Source organism: Parus major, chromosome 3, assembly GCF_001522545.3.
Source record: "Parus major isolate Abel chromosome 3, Parus_major1.1, whole genome shotgun sequence".
NCBI lineage: Eukaryota > Metazoa > Chordata > Aves > Passeriformes > Paridae > Parus > Parus major.
The window spans coordinates 33194155-33216975 of record NC_031770.1 but is presented as its reverse complement, the minus strand read 5'-3'; the positions used below and the strand labels follow the sequence as shown (position 1 = coordinate 33216975).

The 22821-nt window shown below is 37.0% G+C and overlaps 2 protein-coding genes across 16 annotated transcripts in view; one reads left to right on the top strand and one right to left on the bottom strand.

The window, feature by feature from the left end:
- The window catches only part of SDCCAG8 (SHH signaling and ciliogenesis regulator SDCCAG8), a 103752-nt gene extending 81551 nt beyond the window's left edge, over positions 1-22201 (bottom strand). For all 6 annotated transcript variants that reach the window (XR_001520212.3, XR_001520214.3, XM_015620656.3 and 3 more), the window contains exons 1-11: positions 21932-22201; positions 15481-15645; positions 15298-15380; positions 11686-11799; positions 11179-11265; positions 10745-10885; positions 9299-9363; positions 7401-7589; positions 5433-5571; positions 2649-2801; positions 221-355 (exon numbers count right to left, since the gene is read on the bottom strand). Coding sequence is in view for 4 of the 6 variants with exons in the window: in XM_015620656.3 (XP_015476142.1) it covers positions 221-355; positions 2649-2801; positions 5433-5571; positions 7401-7589; positions 9299-9363; positions 10745-10885; positions 11179-11265; positions 11686-11799; positions 15298-15380; positions 15481-15645; positions 21932-21998 (1338 nt within the window). In the remaining 2 variants the exon portion in view is untranslated. The remainder of the gene's footprint in view (positions 1-220; positions 356-2648; positions 2802-5432; positions 5572-7400; positions 7590-9298; positions 9364-10744; positions 10886-11178; positions 11266-11685; positions 11800-15297; positions 15381-15480; positions 15646-21931) is intronic.
- Positions 22202-22616: 415 nt separating this feature from the next.
- CEP170 (centrosomal protein 170) overlaps positions 22617-22821 on the top strand; it is a 95946-nt gene continuing 95741 nt past the window's right edge. For 5 of the 10 annotated variants that reach the window (XM_015620650.3, XM_015620648.3, XM_019005900.2 and 2 more), the window contains exon 1: positions 22618-22752. The gene's annotated coding sequence lies outside the window, so the exon portion shown is untranslated. Of the gene's footprint in view, positions 22753-22821 lie in introns of all 10 variants that reach the window. The other 5 variants (XM_019005901.2, XM_015620647.3, XM_015620645.3 and 2 more) reach the window with 2 other exon arrangements.

Below are 22821 nucleotides of genomic sequence, written 5' to 3'. Positions count from 1 at the left end.
GCAAAGTAGAAAAGCTAGCTTCTGCATGACAAGGTGATTTGGAAATGGGAAAAGTTATTTTTTTACTCCTGCAGTTGTGATAGTGCCTATGGGATACTGAGATGGAGTCTACAGTTACCACACACAAAACAGAGGAAAATGGACAAGATAAAAATTCTCTTCTTTCAGGTCATAATGATAAGGAAAACCAAGCTCAATACTCCTTTATAAATGTGCTTACTTTATTCATCTCCATTTCATGAGATGCAAGCTGGCACTGTGATTCTTCTAACCGGCTAACCAGAGAATTCTTTTCCCTTGAAATTCTCTCTACTTGAGCCTCCAAAACAGCCACATCCTTAGACAAAGCTGTCACCTGAAAAAGTCCAAGAACAGTGAAATTATGCAATTTTACCAGCCACAGATTAATCTCTTGTGGATTGAACCTTCTCCTCAAAAGCAACTGTATGTAGACAAAATACATACCATTAAAAATGTAATAAAAAAATCAAGCATGTAGAATAAAAACATCCCATATTATTAATAATAGAATATGGCTGCATTATTTTATTAAAGGGTTCACTATTTTAAATTTATTTTTGATACAGTAGTTTATTTGCAACTATTCATTGACTGCACTAGTCTCTAGGACTTGTTAATATGGACAAGGTGTCAGAAGTAGCTGGCTACATTAGTTTTGCAATGTAAGATTACTATTTAACACCACCTTATCCATCCTTATGTAGATTGATTCATACCAAATCATGTTCTCCCAGCTAAAGAAAACTGTTGTTCCAACCACAGATCTTAAATTAATTTTCAAGTTCAGAAAACATTTCAACACTATAGATCAAAGCATACTGTTGTGCAAAACTCATATAGAAATAGTATTTTAAAAATTCTAATGTAATTCAGATGAAATTTTGCTGAATGATTAAAAAATGTACCAATAAAAAAGAGACAGTGAGCCTTCAGCTATTTAGCCCTGAAGCTTACTAATGTAAGTGGAAATAATGGTGTCTGACAGTTCTAGGTTAACTTCCAGAAATTCAAAGCCAAACCTAGAGGATTATATATTCATAACTACTTTTCACGCCTTTTATACATCCACCTGATTTATGTATCATGACAATTCTCCCCTTTAAACAAACCATTTCATGAAGTACGCAATAAAATAGTCAGATGAATCTTGATCCACAGTATGCCATTTCTACCACCTCATAATCCTAAAACATAAAATTAGTTAATCATATGAAGGTGTAAATCATTAACATAGGTCATAATTTTCTACAAAGTCATCCCATATCTTTAATTACCAGGCCTGACATCATCATAGTGTCACTATATGTTGTTTAATGTATATGCAGGATTTAAAAAAAGACTACAACTACTTCAAGTGGGAACTGGTTCCAATAAAACACATCACAGTAGGTGATGAAATACAAACTAATGTGATGACACAGACTGAAATATTATACCAAAAAGAAGTATGAAATGCTTGTCTAATAGACTGTATTTTGGAAGTGAATATACTGCTTTAAAGAAACTCTGTAACAGAAAAAACCCTAACTTAATAAAAGGTATAACTTCTAATAGATAGCAAGGAGTCAAACAAGGAATTGCTTAATAATGTCTCCAGTGGAAGGTTAATTTTTTAATTTCAGTTTCCATGGCAACAGATCACTGATGATCAGTTCATGTACTTAAATATCAGTCCCTATCACTGTGCTTAATACCTGGTTTTGTATCTGGAATTGGAGTCAAAGGCGTTTTTTAATACACACTTAAATGGTTTATTTTGCTAAGTCTGTGCTCTCCAGATTTTTAGAAATACGTCATACAACTTAGTCCCAAAATATAAGAAAAAAAGTCTACAATCAGGAGAGAAATTCACTCTATTGTTTCCAAGCTCCACCAGAAATGGTTGAAGACACTGCAGATCAAACAAGCATGAAAACCACTAAATCATGAAGCATTTATCTACCTACATTTCTTCCAATTTCAATCACCTTAGAAATGTCCCCTCAATGATGGCCTTACTGCCGTTAGCTTGAGCTTTACTTTGTAGACTCCATTAGGGAGAAAACCCTCATGTTTTATACTCAAATTACAGCAGCATCTAGAAGTCTAAAACAAGGTTATCAAGACTATCACAATGGTTGCAGCATAAACGATGAGACAGATTCTGTCTCAGAGAGTTTATAAACATTAGTAAAAGTGAGAAAAGAGATTCCAACACATTTCTGCAGGTGGGAAAACTAAACATATGATAAGATCACTTTGAAATTATGATATCGTAACATTAATGTATATAGAAGATCAAAGTAGCAAAGAACCCTAGATTTGATGTGCCAGCTTCTGAATGCTTGCCTTGGCAAACTAAATAATAATTTTTCTAAAAGAGCTAGGTACAAACTTTGCATCACGTTTTACTTAATCCTTTCTTATTCTGACACAGTGCATTAAAAATATGCAAACTAAAATAAAGTGCATTACATCAACAACCTCATATGAATCTAGTGACATAGCACAAAACTCAGTTATTCAAACTCAAAGGATCACTTATCTACCATTGCTCTAAAGAAATGGTAGAAGTGACAAGCAAATGAAGTTTAAAGAGGATGATATGCTCATTGTAATACACAAACAGAAAAAGAACCAACTCATACCGTTGCAGCCAAGTCCTCCCTTTCCTTCTTCATTTCTTGCCGCAGTGCTTCTTTTTCATCAGCCCTCTTATTCGCCTGGGCAGCCAGCTCCTTTTCAAGATGATTCTTCTGTCGTTCCATCTCACTTTTCAGTTGCTCACAGTGGATGAGAGCCTAAAAAACCCCAATTTGCTTAAATTAAAGAAACATAACATTTTTAAACAATCGTGGTATTTATCTAGTACTGTCAAATAAACCAGTTTGCTATTAGAAATGTCATTTTTTTAAATGCAGTTATTATGATGTTTATACATATCCTACTGTATTAACATCTAGAATAGGACTAGCAAAATGAAAACAGATGTATATGTTTGTAGGTATATACATGCCTTACTGTAACTGAGAAATTTAATTGCTTTTAGGAATCATGGCAAAGACAGAAGTATTTTTCCATGTGTATTTTCCAAATAAGTAGATGTTCTTCTAAAACTGTGATTATTTGCCTTCCATTTAAAATTTGAAATTCCTGAATGCAGATCACTAGAATCAGCCTCCAAAATCTGACTCCTTGCAAATACAGTGGTTACCATCTAACTAAAGAACTGAAGGAAAAATTAATAAAATGTACGCGCTTCTACTTTGTCTCCTCCTAAAGTGAATTAATGAGTGCAGAATGCTAAGAAACCTGAAAGTAACCAGTAAAGATAAAAAAATAAAAAAAAGTTTGACAAATAAGTTTCAGGTTTGTCAAAAACTAATTCTACTAAATACCTCATAAAGTACTGCTTAATTTCAGGTGCTAAAACACAGGGTTATAGATGGGTTTTCTATCAAAAAAGAAGAAACAAGTTCAAGAACAATCTAAAAACACTGTCTTCACTACCTTCTAAAAAATGCTAGGGAAAAAAGAAGATATTTATCCATTTATGGTGCTGTGTCTTTGACAAAGTGCAGAATTTCAGTGTTATATCAGTTTAAATCAGAAATATACTACTCTATTACAAGTAAATCCAAGTATTCAAAGCACCCTGAAGGGAGCTTTGATAGCCTATGAGTAAACTCGATTTAAGTTCAACATTTCACTGATATCCAGCATATTCTGTTTCAAAGAAGCTAGAGTAACCTCCCCTTAGGAATTCTAACTTATTATCCTTTTTTTTCCTTTTTTTTTTTTTTAACTGCTTATTTTTCTTTTACTCAAAGCCTGTGTTCAATTTTTTCTTGAGTTTGGACTGTTCATGATGGGAGCAAGTGAAACCATGTTTTTTTTAGAGAATGCTCTAACAGTCTCCATTAATTTTATGGCAATTCTGAGGGACCCTCTTCAGGGTTCCCTTTCCTATCACAAGTCAACCGTGGTGAAAGAATCCCTCTGTTATGGCATTGAATCCTTTTCTGTAGGAAAGGATCATCAACTTCAGTAAACAATTGCCTGCATAAAACTGTGTAGCTTGGTAGATAGACATCTAAACGAATGCCACTCTAGAAGGAAGTAGTTGCATTAGTTGCATTTCAAGAAGAAATGTGTATTTTGTTAGCTCCACTGTTCTGACTACACAATGAACATTTCAAAAAATTATTCTTTTATGACATTTGTGTCAAAAATATATTCCTGATTTTGCTTCAGCTATGTAAACTTAAACATAACAGATCTCCTTCCTGCTCTATGCAATAAGCAAGAAGCTACAAACTACAGAGACAACCAAAAGACAAGAAGAAATGGTAGTTTTAAATAATAAGCACCTGAGGTTAGACTTTGGTCAACAGGCTGATGAAATTTCATTTACAGTATTTGAAAGCTTAATGTGTTGACTTCTCACTTTTGTTACGTGGACTGTTCTATGGGATTCCATGCTAGTTATCAAGAAAAACAGCACTTAAGAGTAGAATAGGACTGGAGAAAAAAAGGATGGTTTGTACTTACCAAGAGGCATACCAGTACTTGTAAAAAAGCAAAATTAATGCAGTATAAGTAAAGACATTTTTTTCCAGTTCCTTCATATTGAAACAGTTTTGGAGCATGAAAAAACTTCAGATTCGGCCTTGTAGATAAACAGGTAGCACTTCACACAACCACAAGCACACACTTCTCTCTTACAGCACTGGATAAATGGCACCGATTTTATCAATAGAACAATTACATCAATCTTGTTTGCATTCAATTACAAAAAACCAAACCAAAGCAACCCTCACTCAATTCCATAGTAATTCACTAATAGTACAGTAGATGTCACTAACTATCAGGAAATAATTTAGGTCAATATAGGCTGATTATGTACAGAACTAGGGCTAACACAAGCATTACATCAAAACTGGTTTTAACATTATTTACTTAACACCAGGAGCTTCCCGCAGGTAGCATTAGATAAGACCTCTCATCTTCAAAGACCTCTGAGAGTCAATCAGTTCTTGCACTGCTCTCATCTGAGGCAAAAAAGAATTGTTTGTAAGCATATTAACTATTCTTTCCAGAGCAGGTCAGAAATGTGATGTCAAAACTATCCCCTTACATACCATGAATATCTTTGAAAATTCTACAACTCCATTTGTATCACCTAGCTGTGAAACTAACTCAATTAAAAAAATGAGTGCTCCTCATAGTATTGATGAGTATGAATATGTATAAGTGAATACAGAATTCATATTACTGCTCATAAACAGTCATATGATGCAGTTGTTTTTAATCTACATCATATCAACATAGGACAAAGATCTTAAGCATGTATTCTCTCATTAGCATGAAAACTAATTTACATTTGCATTAGATCTGAACACTAAAAAGCTCTGATTTTGTGATGGACTTACCTTTGTTTTTTCAAAATTGGCCTCTTCTGCCATTTGCACAGCATGTTCGACTTGCTTACAAGCATTAGATTCTCTTTCCTGCATCTCTTTCATGCTTTGTCTTACTGAAAGAAGTGCATCCATCAAGTCATCTCTTTCTCTGCATATTAAAAGAAGCAACACAGATACTTTGTCTATGTCTTTTTGTAAGAGGAAAAAAACCCAAACTGGCATACCATATATAAAATACAAACAGATTAGAGACTTAAGGCTGGTAAGCAAAGCAAGATTAAAACTCATGCATGAAAGACATCATATTGTAAGCTTGGTAGATACTGAAAATATCATTTTCTTGACAACCAGTCCTTCAATGGTCTATTTCAGAAGGACAAACCATTAGAAAAACTGCCAGTAAAGAGAGCAGATCTCAAGTCATTGATGTACAGAAACCAAGCACATTCTGTTGACAAATGGGGATCCATGCAAATAAAAAAAAAAAGGCAATATGGAATTACACCGTCATTAAATGTAAACAAAGGAAAAAAATAATAAAAAGGAAGGGTTAGGATCAACAAGTAATTGCTAAGTGTATCAAATGACAATCTAAATGCATTTGCTGCAAACTGGAACTAAGCCAAACAATAGAACACCTGGATTCTACAACTCTTCTGAACTTTTGTTAACAAAGGCACTAAAATCTGTACTAAATGGTAAAGCAGATTTGGTAAAACTGTGATACTTAACTTCACCTTTACATTATCTTGATATGTTAAAATCTTTTAAATTAAGTTTAGTTGTCTGTGGTTTAGGTGCAGCTCAAGATTCTGGCTGAAAACTCTTGTGCTCTTAATGTTGTGTGAAATGGCAACACGTTTTTTGTATTTGCCAGAGACCTAACAGTCATACTTTGAAATTTCATTTAATTTCTGAATTGGATAAAGTTCCTTTGAAAATTCCTACTAAAATATCCTTGTTTTTAATAAACTGCACCACAAGTAGAGGTAGCTTTTAGATTTTTTTAAACCTCCAAATGAGTTTAAGATAGATAAAGAGGTCAGTTCAAATCTTTTATTTCAAGCTAACTGTAATATAAGAGGACAAGAATACACTGATTTACATTTTGTTCATCTTTTCCAACATCTGTGACAAATAATTACTTTTGTTACAAAAGCAATTTTGAAACATGACTTCTCAGCAATAGAGCTTTGCCAGAAAATTTTTGGACTTGATAATAGAAAAAATACATAAATCCTGGCAATAACCATCTAGTGCAGAGGGATTGTGCCCATTTGACCAAGTACATATATGTTCTATGTCCCTTTGGTCTCTTACATATATTCAGCCTCTCCAGCTGTGATTTTAAAAACTATTTAAATAAAAGCTAGAATTAAAATAAAAAAGAAAAATAAAGATTGTAACAAATAATTTCATTTATTTTTATACAGTGGAACTTTCTTTCCCTGTCTTACTGTAGTCATGGAGGAACTACTACAGGTGTTCTGGGTAGGAAATGCATCTTACCTCAAGCACACAACCTATTGTGGATGTATCTGAAAAGCTCCCCATATGTAAGGAGAATAAAGTGGAGCCAGAAAAACTTCCAACTAGGGAATTATAATAAACTTTTGGAAGAAATAATCAAAATGCACAGACTTGCACAATATTTGTGCTGACAGAGTGACTTGTTTGTACAAAAAAGTGCAGGAAACAGACTGTAAATAGTCTCATTATCTGGTCAGCCCAAGGTATCATAAATACATGATAACAACTAAAATTCTTTCCCGCTTGAAATAAGTAGCAAAGCTTTGAAATTGTGGATTTCAAAGTGGTTGTGACCTACATTCACTGATTTCAGCATTATGACTCCAGCTTGGGAGTGCATTGTAAATGGACATCTCTCTATGAACGTAACCCAAGACACTGAGATTTAAATGGTTTAATGCAAACAGCCATACTTGCAATCACAAAGGACACACCCCCCCAGCCTACCTTGTCAGCCTCTCGATGGTCTGCACATGAACGTTACAGTGAGTCTGTGCAAGAACGGCCTCGTGCTGGGCACAGTTCAGGCACAGACCACCAACCTGGCTACAATTTCTGACTGAAAACAGCGACTTCTGGTGTTTCAGCCTTCCTTCCAAATCTTTGCATGTCTTCTGAGATTCCGAAAGGTCTTTTCTAGAAAGAAGGAATGAAAAATATTGTTTATGAAATTACGTATTTCCACAAGTCATACCCATATACAATTCATAACTACAAATGTAGCCTAAAAAGAACTGTAAGAGTCCTTGTAATGAATCCCTGTAATATTTTACACGTTTCAATAGGCTACGGAAGACTTTAACAGAGAGGTAACAGTTGAACTGCCCAATCAAAATTATTAATAGACAAATCAATACTGTGTTAATTTGTTTCTTCCCCCACATTATCAGAAAATATCAAAGATAAACAGAAAATGTATAGATAAAAAACTTGTAAGCTTACATTTTGTCTGAAGAGAGTATAATATTCATTAGCAAAAACCACATCAGCTGTATAAATATTTCAATACTCTAACAATTTTCTGTTGTTTCTATTAAAAATATAACTAATTCATATTTATTCTCTACTTCCTAAACAAGAATCCAGATATATCGAGCACATTCACTCAGATCCAGCAATATATACAACTTGAGGACAAACACATGTGCAGAAAAGCAGGCTAAAATTTTTACTTGTCTCAAAAATTCTTACTAGGTGCTCTGAAGAATTTTCTTCAGAATTCCCAAGCATGTGTCAGGCTGGGGAGATCACAAGCAATAGGAATGCTAACACCAGGAAGTTCCAGACAAATGCACACTGTGCACATAAAGATCAATTTGACAAATTGTGCAATGAATCCAAAGGTTTGGGTTTGTTATGCAGGCCATCTGGGCAGCACACACATAGGAAGTCTGACACATTCTGGTTGCATTGGATTTACTGTGCACATGATATATACACTGCATGCATTCTTATTTCCATCTGGAAAATCTTCTGTGCACTTTTTCCAATTTTAGTACTTGGTCTATTACATATAATCTATTATAACCTGAACAGAATTTGCTCAGCATATATCCCTAGACAGTTGTGGTGCAATAAACCTATTTTTGGAAAGTCACGGACAGAAATCAGCAAGTCCTGTGTACATTCATCCTTGAAGTTAAAAGGGAAGATAGTCCCACTAAAAATGATATTTCTCACTCCAATAAAATTTAGTTTTGCAGAACTTCCTGTTTGCAAGATCTTGCCTCTTAGGAGAAATCAGAGGCTGAATAATGTATTTGAGGAACTTCTGAGACAACTTTAGGCTCCAATAATTATTTCTGAGTAAATACAACACTTGAGGCCAAGGGGAAAAAAAAAATTGGATTACACAGCTGAAATTAAAGATCCTCCTTTACATTAAATAAGACAACTGGTTTGCATGTTGCAATGTTTCACCAATGCAGAGAGCATTCTTTTAACTTGTCTCCCTACCAACAACTCTTTTCACACACAGAACAGTCTGCATTGTCAAATATATGGAACCATGATTAAATAGTAGTAGAAAGTAGCTAACTATGGAAGTTGTCACACAATTTAAAATTGCAATTTCTCTTTTTTCTTCGAGTGGTCTATATGACCTTTTTTTAGGAAAAAGAGGGTAAAAAGGATGTTTCATTGCTACTGTTTCTATAAAGTAGCAGTATATTCAATTTTGCTACAGTTATGATTGAAAGAACTTAATAGAAAAGCAGTTTCCAGGGACACTATCAGAAGATACAACATTCAGACATTGTCTTAGGTAAAATCAGATTAAAAACAGTTCATGCTGTTACGCAGTGACAATTTCTTAAGGATTATTTTAAGAAAAAAAATCACATTACCTTAGAGACTGTATTTGAGCATCAAGGATATTGACTTTTTCTTGATAAAAAAGTTTTAGATTCTCCTTTAGAAAAGATGAGAGAAAATATATGTCTTGCTTTCTTCATAACACTCTTTACAAATAAACCTAGACTTTACCCACATTCTTTTCCCCTGAGGACATAAGCCTGTTGAAATACTAGTGGCAGAGAAACCTAAATATTTCACATTTCTGGAAGTCTAAAAAGTGAACAACCTTCCCATTTCTTGTTTCTAAATAAGGTTTTTTTGCCAGATCCTCATATGGTAAATTGTTTCAATTCCAACTGCAGTCCTCAGTTCTCTACAGTGATTCACAGAAATTGATGATCATGTCTCAAGTTTGCTCTTGCTCTCCCACAAGTCAGCAGACATTTATACAAAATTATTAAGAACTTCAAGTACACAGGCTATTTATTTATAATAATGTGTTTTTCTCTGATTACCTGGTGAAGAATTAGGTATATGAATCAACCACATCCATGTTAAATACAATGGTGACAACAAACCAGATAAAGCACTACAAATTTAGCTCACTATGATGCTTTAAAATAAGTTAGTCAACATGATTCTCCTGATTTTAACATGGCAGATGAAGAAAAGAGCAATTACTCTAAAAAATAGCTCCCAAACAACTGCAGGCATGAGTGACCATGGAGGTCTTCATCTTTAAAATAATAGCATTAAAAAAACCAAACCTGTATCTTCCTATGAAAAAAAAAACCCAAACCCACTTTATAATTAAAGAATTAAAGTACTGTATAAATTCCATAGTACACAAATGCACATGGAAAAAATATATCAAAACTTTTCAATTACCCAAGTTTTTTCCCAAAAGATAGCAACACTATCCCACTACTTCAGAGTAAATGGAAAATTAATATCCTCTGAAACTAAAAATACAGGAAGAGACTACATCTTGAAAGATGATAATGTTGAGAGACAACATTAATTACTAGGACTCCTCTGTATCTCTAAAAGCATAAGGTGTGTAATTCAGTTAAGGGAGAGCAGACTGCACAAAACTACTTTTGTACCTTACTGAGCCTGTGATGCTCCAGGAGCAGAACAACTCATTATGAAAAGAGCTTGTGTGGAGGGCTACATAAATTACACCAGCTAGTTCCCACCTGCTTGGGCGCTGTGTTACTCCTATGAATCTCCAAAGAGTAGTGACCTCATCTTTAAACAAGAATTATCTCTGGGAAGTCATCATCTGCAGCTACAACCTGCCATCCGTGTCTAACTGCACAATATTAATTAGGGTATAATGAGAAGATGAGATTTAAAAGAATAAAATTTGAGCTCAGATTAAGGTTCAGTCAACTAAAACTTCTCCTGTGTCTGTTTCCAAGTTGATCATCAGAACTGGGAAAACAACAACACTGAACAGTTTTGCCAAGGTAGGACTCTGAAGAAATACCAACCAGTTCTACAGGCCATTTTGCTTTGTCTCCAGAAGCTGCTGTAGCAAAAGCCTGATCTTTGTTATGTGCCGTTGATGAGGTGACAGGTTGGTGTGTGCTACAGTCTTTACCACCTACAGGCCAGGAGTTCTGAGTATTTGCCTAAAATAAAAGTATTAATGCTTCAGTTATGACTACGTAGGCTGTTTTTTAAAACAAAATTACTCACTTAAGTATTGAATTTTACAGAATTGTAGAATATAAGCACCAATAAACAAGTTAATTAGGTTAGCAACCTACAAAAATGATGTTACCCAAGGAAATCCATGTTTACAAATTCTCATTAAATTTTGACTAAAATTCTGTTTGTGGACAACCATATGTATACCCTTCCATAAAAATAATCTGTCCATATCCCTGAGCACTGATTAAAGCAACAAAAAATAAAAACTTACTGCAGTTAAGAATTTCAGCTTCTGATGGAGCTCCAAATTTTCAAGTAAAACTGCCTGTTCTCGATCTTTCACCCCACACAACTCCTCCTGTAGGATAAAGGAATTGCATTTAAAAGGCTCCTTAAGATGGCTATCAATATTGAAATGCATCTTGAGACCAAGAGTCTAGACTAACATTTTAAATACTTTAACCCTTTTAGAGAGACTAGGAATACTCAAAAGACAGATTTTGTATTTTTGCAGCTTAACTTCCCATAAATCTTGTTAAAAAAAAAAAAAAAAAGCTTATTCGTATTTGTGATAGGACGTAAAAATGTCTTTAAAGACCCTTAAACACCAGATACCAAGACACAGGGTAAGGAATCTACTGAACTGCATTTGGCTCATTTTTAGTTTTGGTCATTAATTACAATGATCAACCTCAAATCTAAATGTAATCTGCTTTTAATGCAGCTCTTCATATCTGGGGGACCAGGGTTTTAGTAGGTCAAATATGTTGACTGATACCTTATAAAACTTCACTTCTGCTTCCAAATGGTTAATGTACTGTGACTGATCATCAATTATAGGAACAAGATTGGAAAGGGCTGGTAAGTCTGCAGGTACAGCTTCTGGGGGTTTCTGAAGGAAGTGAAGAAAAGCATGTGTTATATTCTGATTTTCCATTATTGCAGTAAGATGTTACTTGCAAACAGAATACAACCGATAGCTTTCTGGTAAGGCTACAAAATGCACACAGAGTTGTTGTTGGAGTCTTCTCACAAGAACAACAGGTACATTTCTAGCACTAGTTCACACTTCTGAAGGAAAACAAGTATCTTTACACATATCCCTATTTTTGAAACTCACACAATTTTAACACCTATGATTTTGGGTCAGAAACATACCTTTTTGTGCAAAAATATTCCATGATATATGTCTCAAATATAATTGCAGTCTAAAAGAGATCAAAGATTCAGAAACCCACATCCTTGTTTTTAAATATTACTTTTGAAATGTTCACCGTCCAAAAAAAGAAAAACCAAACAAACAAAAAGCCCCAAAAACCCAAACAAAAACCCCACAAAGCAAAATAAAAAAAAGGCAAACCAAGCTACTAATGGCTAGCTATTACATCTACTAGTTATCTACAGGTTCTGCCAACAATGCATTAAAATTCCTTGTCCAATCCTTATAAAGGCATAATCCTTCAATTAGGATGAGGTAAAAGTTTCTAGCAACAAAATCCTTACAGTACAATTATAACAAATATAGGTATTAGCCATTTTAAAGGTGGGGACATTACTCTTGAGATATCTGGAACCAGGATTGCAGAGACAAATGGAGGATATCCAGAACCATCTGAAAAAACATCCCTTTAGAGAAGGAATTCCAAATTTGCAACATATTCTGCCTGGCTCGGTAGACATAAGCCCCATGTTCTATTGACTCAGAATTCACCTTGATTTAAATTCTTAAACCTAACTACTTAATAAATTTTTAAAAATGAACCACACTCGTTAAAGTATATATAATATAGCCTTAATAGTATTTGTAAGTCATCTGTTTTGCTGGCTCCTATTCATCTGCCCCTCTTCTAACAAAGCATAATGAACATTTTGCAGCTGAGACCTCCAGCTGTCTCCCTGACAAGATTACACCACAGCAGTGTTAGAAAATGTGGGAAAACCCCATTTCTATTAAAATTATTTTTCACTGTTTTTCAGTTCCAAAGTTTAAACTGACAAACATCACTGTAATGTAAACAATAATGCTAAGGAATTTTTCACTAAAAAGAAAATAACAGGCAGTATATTTTCTCAACACAAAGAACAGAGGACCTCTGTGACTTTTTTTTACCTTTTTAACAACATAATTGTTATAAATTGATTATAAGTTGTTTTGGGATTTTTAAAATTAATGTTCTCACAGTATAACGTGTAACAGGGTGAAAAAACAGAGGTTGGAGAGGCATGCATTTAAATAAGGCCAAATATTAAAATCAGAACTGAAAGACACATCTGATCAGTGATGGTCGTATCACATATGGTAGTCATATCAGTATGAATAACCAAACAATTAGGCATGTTTTCACATTCAAATACTTAATACTGAAAAGAATTTATAAAATATAAATGCTTAACAGCTTTAGAAGCCAGCATTCTACATGGTGACAAACAGTTTTGCTAACATCACAGATAATAAGGCCCTCCTTGTACTCTCCCAGATTGCCTCAAATTTCAAGCAACTAAACCACAGAATTAGAGAAAATTTGCTACCCTATAAACTGGCAGGAAACAATAGGAATCCATCACATCTCCAGCTATAACAACACTGTCAGGAACAGAAGCTGTGTGCAACTAGGTTAGCCAAAACTCAGCCTGCAGAACTACAGTTGTTACATGAAGCAATCTTGCTGGGCCTTGACCTCAGGTGATGAAGTGCAGAGCAAAAGGAAAATTTCTGCCCAGCCATCTGGGTGTAATCAAAGAAAGGATACACTCATTCAATGTCTATTGTAAGTTTAATCAATGGGCAAGAAAAGGGAATTTTGTTGTGACATTACTTATATGCATGAAGTGTGGTAGAGGTTACTGAAGACTATAGCTTTTGTGAAATATTATATTTAGCTATAGATCCTGCAGTCATTTACTCAGCAGTCATCAGGTATTTCGGCATCACTCAAGGCAAAAGGTTTAGGTTACTCATAATCTAAGTACTCTCTCCTTGACCTTTGGGAAATTGGATTCTTCTTATACAAGAAGCATTTCTGCAGTGTCCAGTAAATCACCAGACAAGTTTGTGTTTTATGAGGGTTTGAGCCTTTTTTTGGTGTGTGTGCACTTTTGCAGTTCAGCATTTTTTTGAGCTTTACACATGGTCTGCCTTCAGAACACTTTCATATCCTCAAGCAGATGGAGAACAGCTGCAGAGCAGAAAGCCACCACTCCACAGAATGTCTCTCACTGGAAACTTCAAGAGGAAGAAATGGGACAATGCTGTACCAACACAGTAAATTCCCATTTTTTCTCTGTTTATTCCTCCATCCTTTGATCCACTCCCTGAAAGCACTAAGTTTCTTAGACAAAAATATTAAATTTTCTAAATTTTCCACAGTACTAAAACTTACCAATATAAGTAGAAAACTTCACCAAAGATGGAATAAAAGATTCTGTCCTTCCCTTACAGAGCTCAATACAAACTGATACTGATATGCCAAAGTCAACCAATGATGCATCAATCCCTTGAGCTACAAAGCACTAACTCTTTCCTATGACATTATGAGGCAAAATACCAGTCAGGACAACCATACTAAACACGTGGATCTTGGAATACTCCAAGAAAGTTAACTTTAAATAAAATTCCTTAACATCAGGACAGTAGAGCCATGCTCATTATACAGGCTGAAGGCAACACAGCAGGAATACAGGCTTTAGATTATTCAGCTGTTAACTTTGACAGCAAAGAGCTGCTTGTCTTGCTTAGTATAAACCAAACGTATTCAGTATAGGCCATCAGAAGATAAAACTGCAACAGTGCCCTTGAATTATTTTTCTATTCTATTTCTCTATAATCTCTATAGAGATTCTAGCAACCAGCAGCTGCTCTATATGCACTGAATGGTGCATCACATGTACTTTGGTGCAGCTCTGCTTCTATGAAGCAGCATATGAGAAGCCCTTGTAAGGGCGTAAATAAAATTTAACAGAGACCACTACATTTTGGCAGAGAACTACAAAACTTGTTTTTGTATAAATGTCTCTTGCTCTTTCAAGAAGAAGCATAGTTAAAGCATAAGAAGGATGCTGAGAATCCTTAAGGTACGGTCAAAGGAAAACAGAGGCTTCTTTTTCAGAAATTTTTCCTTCTTGTCTATCCCAAGTGTTTTCAAAACAAAAAAGAATGGATGACCACAATGCATGGTCAACAAAAAGAGAAGAAAAGTCTAAACCCTGTATTCTAGATTCCTTTTTCTTCCATTATGGTTACAAGCATACCAAGTTCTGGCCATAGCCTCAGGAAGCTCCTGTATTTAAGACTGCAAAAATGATTCAATGCTTCTTTTTTTCTCGGTATAGTATAAAATCAACATGCATGCCATTTATTTAAATAACACAAATGAAACCAGAAGAAACTTACATGGAATGACTTCTTCCTTCTTGAGGGAGACTCTTCACTTTCCATTCTTTCTTGGTATTGCAACAAAATTTTAAGTTGGTTAACTAGGAAGAGATAAAAACCATTGTAACCAATAAATAATTATTTTTTTCATTTCATAATTTCTAACAATGTTTAAACCAGTTGCTTTCAGAGTAATCTTACCTGCTTGACTGTGCTGCAGTTCCTGACTGGCTGCATTCCCACAGTCATCACTGGCCCTGTCTGCATTGTCACTGCCCTCATCCACAGAGGACTGGTCAAATCCAGTGCCATCATCACCTCTTGCCATGACTTGTTTCAGTTGAGAGATGCTTTCACTGGCACGTTCTAAAAAAACCCCAACCACATCATTAGCCACAATAAACAACATAAAAGAAAGGATTTACTGACTGATATTTTAAATGGGAAAAAACATGAGAGAACTACAAGCATTCAGCATGTGTCTAGCTTGACTACTTGACCTAAACTCAGCCACTAGAAGCAATTATCCAATTCAAAAAGCCAAAAATAATTCCATATTTGCAAAATATTTACAAAATATTAATTTTTCAGAGAAGAGCTATACATAGCATCTTAGCCCCTCAGTACATTAGGACACTGCAGCAGCACAAGTAATAATATACTTGACCCTAAAATATTTCCTAGCATATGCACCTTCCACACTTTTCAATGAACCTAAAGCTCATGCTACATTTTCTGCAATATGTAGGACTGGAAACCAAGAAAAATGTTTCTGCATTTTAGCGATGCCACCACACATTATAACAAAGCAATCTGTCATACAATGAAACAAACACCTGAGGAAATGAAGTAATAACTCAGCAAACCAAGCCATCATAAAACAGTTACTTAATAAAGACCAATGACTTCCGAAAAAGTGTGAAAAATAAATAATAACACGCACTATTCTAGAAAAAGGACACAAAAAAACACAACAGAAAACCTCTATACAGATAAATATAAATATTTTCAAGAACTGACTTACTGAAAGATGATACACTAAAGGTCTTATCTAATGTTCAATATACTTTTTCCTTATATTCCTTTCTTAATTTTTTTATTTGATTCAGCTGACTTGACAAAAATCATGAACATCAATCATAATTCATAAATGCTATATCACTCTGCTAAAGCTGAACATGCAAAGAAAGAAGTTTGAGAGATTTGCAGCTAAGAGATGACAAGTAAATTGGAAATCACAAAATATAGGCTTAGTTTTAGATAAGGATACATCTAGTTTGTACTATTGGACCTCAGACAACTCACTTATTAATTCTTTTAGGTATAAATGCCCACAGAACAGCAATTTCACTCTTGTGAGCCAAGTTTATAAGGAAACATCTTCTATTGGAGTAACTGCTACAATTAGAAAATGGTAACCTTTCCAACACACATTCTTACATAATTTTTACATGCTTGTAATTTCTAAATTGATATGATGTATAAATAACTAAAATATTTCTTGTCACTGGCAAAAAAACCTTCAAATAATAATCACAGTTAAGCATTTTCTAGGTAGAAGTTAGAAGACATGCCTCGGAGTATAGGTTGTTGTAAAAAAAGTTAATAACTTTTCTTTTAAATAGAAAGGTAAATAGCAGTTCAAGTCAGAAAACAAAAGCTACATAAGTATTTCTGCCTTAACTTTATTTGTTTTTTCAAGTTCATATCATCTTGACTGAAGCTTGGAAATTGATTTTTCCCACTGTAATGGTTTTCACCATTTTTCCCATCTTCTCTACTTGGTTGTAATTTACCAACAGCTTATAAAATATAAATAACCCCCAAGAAAGCATTATATTTAAGAACATGCTCTCAGTCCAGTATGCCATCACTCTCTTTTTAGCAATGCTAGTTTTTAATAATAACCTCACCCACTTCTGACCTATTAATCTTCTCCCCGTACTTACTTTTAAAAGCCCAATCATCTGACAGCTTACACCACCATTTCTGGTTACTCCATCCCTTATTGAATTTAATGTAAAAGTAGACAAAAAGCCTATTTTAAATAGTCATAATGTAGTAAAACAAACCCAAATACCATTCACAAGGCAATGACTCAAAAAAGAAGGGTTTAGGTCAAATATTTCATTTTTGGCATACTTAGGTTCTTCATCCTTTCTTGAGCATTCCAGGATGCTATGAGAGCGGAAGAGCTAATTGAGAAATGGCAGAAGAATCTCACTTATGCAATGGCTTAGATATTTAGCAAACTATGTTGCAACCATTTGTTGCCAAGAAGCATTCAATTTCATTTAAGTTGTCATGTGGTGTGTCATCTGATAACAATAAAGTTCCTTGATTTCCCTATTCCCTGTAGATGCCAGAGAACCCCGGAGTTCCAGTATTTGCATCCTAGCCAAGGGACAAACAACAAATAAAACCAAGAAAGAACCAACCAAGCCCATATATATATATATATATATTAGTTTTCCCAGAACTTCTCTCTCTTTGTAGTATTACAGCTTTTGAACTCCAAGCTGTTACTACATCCACACAGGCAACCTAGACCTTTTTATGCTTTGCCCACTTTTCCCATAAACATACAGGGCAGTAGTAGTGAAACACATAAAAACCATTATCAATGGCACACTGATGCCACTTTTTTTTTTTTTTGACAACAGTTTCCCACCTCTGAAATGTCACCACACTCTAGAAAGCGACATCAAGTATTTGCTTCTATTTCTTAAAAGCTTGCTTATTTCCAAATTATTAATATTGCTGTCATAGGTAAAACACTCACCACTGGGAAACTGGGAATTAGGAGGTCCCAGTGGTGTGGCTTTACATTCATCATATATAAAACATCCAACACTTAGTTCAGTAAGAGCTGAACTGGATGCCTAAAAGGGAAAAAGTATATTACAGCATTTTTAATTTCCAAAGTAAGGAACATAATTTTGGGCATTAGGGTAAAAGACAATGCACCGAGTGGAAAGACTATGTTTGTTGTTTCTTGTAGTGTAAAAATATTCTTTTTAAATATGAAAGAAATTTTAAAAAACACTGTGGATGCCAACTACAGGACAACAAAGATCATCTGCTTAGAGATAACATTATTACTTCCTTAATTAATTCAGAAGCCATTAATTTTTGAGCGCACCCTCATTAAATCTAATTTTTTCAGTTACGCTACTCCTGTACATTTTATGGAAACATGGTCTCAGGGAAACCATACTGCAAAAACTGCTCACATGCAGCACTATGATTTGCATATCAAAATCAGTCAGCATCTTTCTTTCTGATGTCTTAAGACTACAAATAAAAACCAAACATGTATTCCTGTTCTATGATAAGACATCACTGATGCGCTATTTCCCTATTCTGATGTGCTATCAGAACACCTGAGGATATAATTGAAATTGGACTAACATGTATTGAAACTTCAAAAAATAAAAATATTAAGCTCTTTGGTTTTCAGTGTTTAAAGGATCTGAGATGATTCTGAAAAATGACAAGGTAGCACCCAAATCTGATGGATCAAACTCAATACATTTAAAAAAAATAAAAAATAAATCAGTGTAAGAACAAGTTACCACTGAAGTCAAAACAGGAAAAAAAATTCAGAAAGCATTGAACAAGGTTAGCATTGCCTAAACAAGAGATTTTCTTTCAGGCACTTCACAGAACTCCTTAAAAAGTATACTCCTTTAAATGAAAGCACCAAAGCTACCTCATTCACGGACTCCTAAATGCCATAGAAAATACTCTGTAAGCAAAAGAACCAATCATCCGAACAACACATTTCAGCACAACTTTTACCAAGCTATCATCTTTAAAAGCACAGGGTTCTCTGAAGCTGCAGCAGTCATTGTCACAAGTTCCTAAAACAGCCCTTTCTGCAGAAATAAAGCATTTGCATAAGCTCTAGAAAGTCTCACATGTGAAAACCTCATTTCCCAGTTCCTTTTGACAGCTTCTCCACCCTTAAAAAAATGTTTTCTGTTCAGAAGAATACCTAGAAAGAACTGCCAAATAAAAATAAAAAGCCCAAGCAAAAATAAATTTAGAATGTAATTCTAAGCTGCTTCAGTGTCATAGCTAACTTGTAGTGTTGGAAACTGGGCCACATACTTATTTTTCCTAAGATGGCTTTGACTTCCATCTCTCCTGTTTTATTTTTGGAACTACACAAAACAGCCACAAAATGAAACTTCATTTGTAGAAGTCTTATATTTTCATCTGTTTCTCTTAGAGTTTGCATCTCCATTCTCTGAAATTATGGAAGACACTGCACTCAGCAATGCAGTGGAATACAGAATGTAATTTCCGCAATATACTAAGACAGACCTGAGATAGACAAGTGTATCAGGCTCAGTACCTAAAAAGGATGGTTTGCCCTTCCTTTGCTCCTGCTCTTATACTGTCTCAACATTGAGCCAGTGCTTTTTACTCAAGAGGCAGAAAACTCAACATCAAAAATAAGCTAATAGTTCTCTATCAAGAAACCAGAAATATATTAGAAACAAAGAACTGGACTCTAAATTAGTCATCTGAGTTTACTGCTGTTAGGAGAAAAGGGGAAATTCACAGGAAGGCAACATGCTCTGCTCTTGGGAGTGGTATAGTAGAAGGCCCATTGGACATTCACATTATGTACGCCTGTCAATTTTTAGTAATTAATAGGAATACAGCAGCACACCACTTATTGTCCTTTACAAAATACTTCTACTCTCTTCAGAAGAATTTTTTATTAGAAATATTATCTCCTAAAGTTTTTAAGGTTCGTTTGAAATGGTCTCAGTTATTTGAAAGTTTAGGCAGTAACCCAACAACCCCAACTGCACAAACACCGCCCTCTTAACTTAGAGCTACATGTAGTATTAAAGACTTTCACTATACAAGGTCAGGAAAAGCTACATTATAGAACATTTGTTATTTTATCAAAGCCTCTCTGTTGGGCTCTAGTTAGGTCTTAATCAGGTTTTTTTGGCCCAGGTTTCTTCCCTCTGGCCACCAGACTCGGTTTACTGAACACTCAGGTGCTCTGTCTTCTGACGGATTTGCCTTTGCAACAAAGGACACTGCACTGAAATAACCAGTTACTCTTTGAGAACTTATCCACCCTTCCATTAAACTGAGTAAGACTGTAGTGGTTCTGCTGTGCTGCTGTCCAGCATAGGTGGTGAAAACCTGTTGCCATGAGCTCAGCCTGGGTGCAGATAATGTCAAGCATTACAGGTAGGTTAAGACCGCTTTATTTCACAAACCTCAAATAATGCCCAAAGCATGCCAGCTAAAATTGCAGAACCCAGATGACAGGAATGATCCCAATGGAGAGAAAAATCTCTAGATGTATAACTTCGTAAGAGAAATAGGTAAAGCATTAGATTTGACAACTTTGAGAGTAATGATAACCTGTTTGTCCTACAATGAATTCTTAACACCAGTAATAATTATGTGGAAAATGGTGTCCAGCTCAATGGAGTTAAATATTGTACATCACTGAGAAATATAATGGAACATAGGTCATATTGCCCTGTGTTGGGGCTGTTTGTGCATCACCATATTGATTCTGGCAGAGAGGCACCCCTGGATGTATGAAATCCAAACTAGCTTGGCATTGTATGAAAAGAAAATTCTTGCTTCCAAGAGTGTAAAGGGGAAATACTCCCCAGAAATTCGGGTTATGAAATTAATAAATATAATGGATCCAGTGTAAGGGGATCTAGTCAGAAAAAGGTAAAGTAAGTTGTATGAAGAGAATACATGTATCCAATGTGTCCATTAGCTAGGGTCAGCTCTAACAGTCTTACACAGTTAAACAGCCCTAGTAATTGTCATCCTAACTGTTCTGCAACAGTTAACTGAGAATGTCAAGTAGCATTACCGTGTCCATCTCCTCTACAGGAAAAGTAAGTAGAAGTTATTCCTCAAAGTTCTGTCTTCTGGAACAGAAGAAATCTATCGCTAATGTAAAAAACCGATGCCCTTTTGAGAAGGAAGTAAAAAGATACTTGCTGAGAATCAAGTAGCTATTTGAAAATGTTCCCATTGTTTTATCTTTCTTTCTTCTTCTTTTTGGCAATGTTTCCTATCACACAGGAAACATCCCAACAGGCCATGTGGGGAAGCTGTGCTCAGAACACAACTTTTTGCACCGATAGGTTCGCATACCCACACACTATCCATTGGCTCTCTTCAGAATACGGACATTTACTTTGCCCAGTCAGTCACTGACAGTCTGAAGACTGGTAAAGCCCAGCTGTCACGGCTGACAGATTCAGGTGCTCTTTGTCAGGCTTCTTGGACAAACTGGCAGGCATGAGAACACTCGATGGAATGGGAAACAACCACTCTCATTAGAATCCACTCGTACCCTCATCTTTACCACGACTAGAATTCGATGTTTCAAGGACGGCCAAAACCCTCACACAAACCACAACCGCACCAGAAGCGGCAGCCGCCCTGCCCTAGCCGAGTTACGGTGAGACGAACGCGTGTCACAAGAACGGCGCCTGCGATCGGGTGTGAGGAGAACAACTTCTCCGCGCCCGTCCCAGCCCGGCCTGGGGCTCGGCGGGGCGGGGGCAGCCGGGCGCAGCGGAGCCCGCCCGCAGACCCGGGCGGCGGCTGGGGCGGCCCGCTCTCACCTCGCGCCAGTGCCGCTCACCTCGGAGGCGCCTCTGGTACCGCTCCAGGGACTCCTCCAGGGCGCGCACCCCGCGGGGCGCCCGCATCAGGACCCTGCTGGCTCCCGGGGAGCAGCCGGCGCTGTCCCCTGACACCGGGGGCTCCCCGTGGCGAGGCTGGGGGAGAAGCAGTTCCACCCGTTCTGCCTTCCCGCGTTGGGCTCTCGGAGGAGCCACCTGCGGGGATCCTCCGGCTTCCGATGGCCGCCCGTTGCCGCCGGCCGCCACAGCTGAGACTAGCAACGCCAGGAGTCCGTATGCTTCCCGATGGCGGGAATGCCGTCGCCAGGACTACAAGTCCCGGCATGCACCGCGCCGCGGGAGGCAGAGCCCCCGCCCACCCCCGACCACTGCGGGAGGGTGGTCGCCGCAACCCATCTCCCCTTTGTTATTGATCGCGGCCGCAGTCGCGCCTGCGCACAGCACAGCCCGTTCTCCTACGCCCTCGGGCCTGCAGCGGGCTCAGCGCCGGTCCCGTCACGGCCTGGGCGGAACGGGGCGGGAAGCAGCGTTTACCTCCCGCCATCGCCCGCGCAGGGAGCGCCCGCAGCCGGGGGAGCGCTATTGTCTGAGTGCGGCGCAGGCGCAGCGCGGCCCCGCCGCCGCTCGGCCCTGGCGCGTGCGCAGTGCGGCGCGGTGCCGCGGTGCCGTTAGCCGCCGCTATGTGCAGGGAATAACGCCGGGGTCGTTGCCAGAGGTACACTGCGCGCTCCGCCCTCGCTCCCGCATCCCGCGGGATGCCGGCTCGCTGAGCACCCGCTAGCGACGGCCCCTCCCCGACGCGGCGAGCCTCCTCGGAGGGGTGAGTGAGGATGATGCTGTCGCCGCCGCCCTGGTCTGCGGGTCGGGCGGGAGCCGTGGCGGGGAGAGG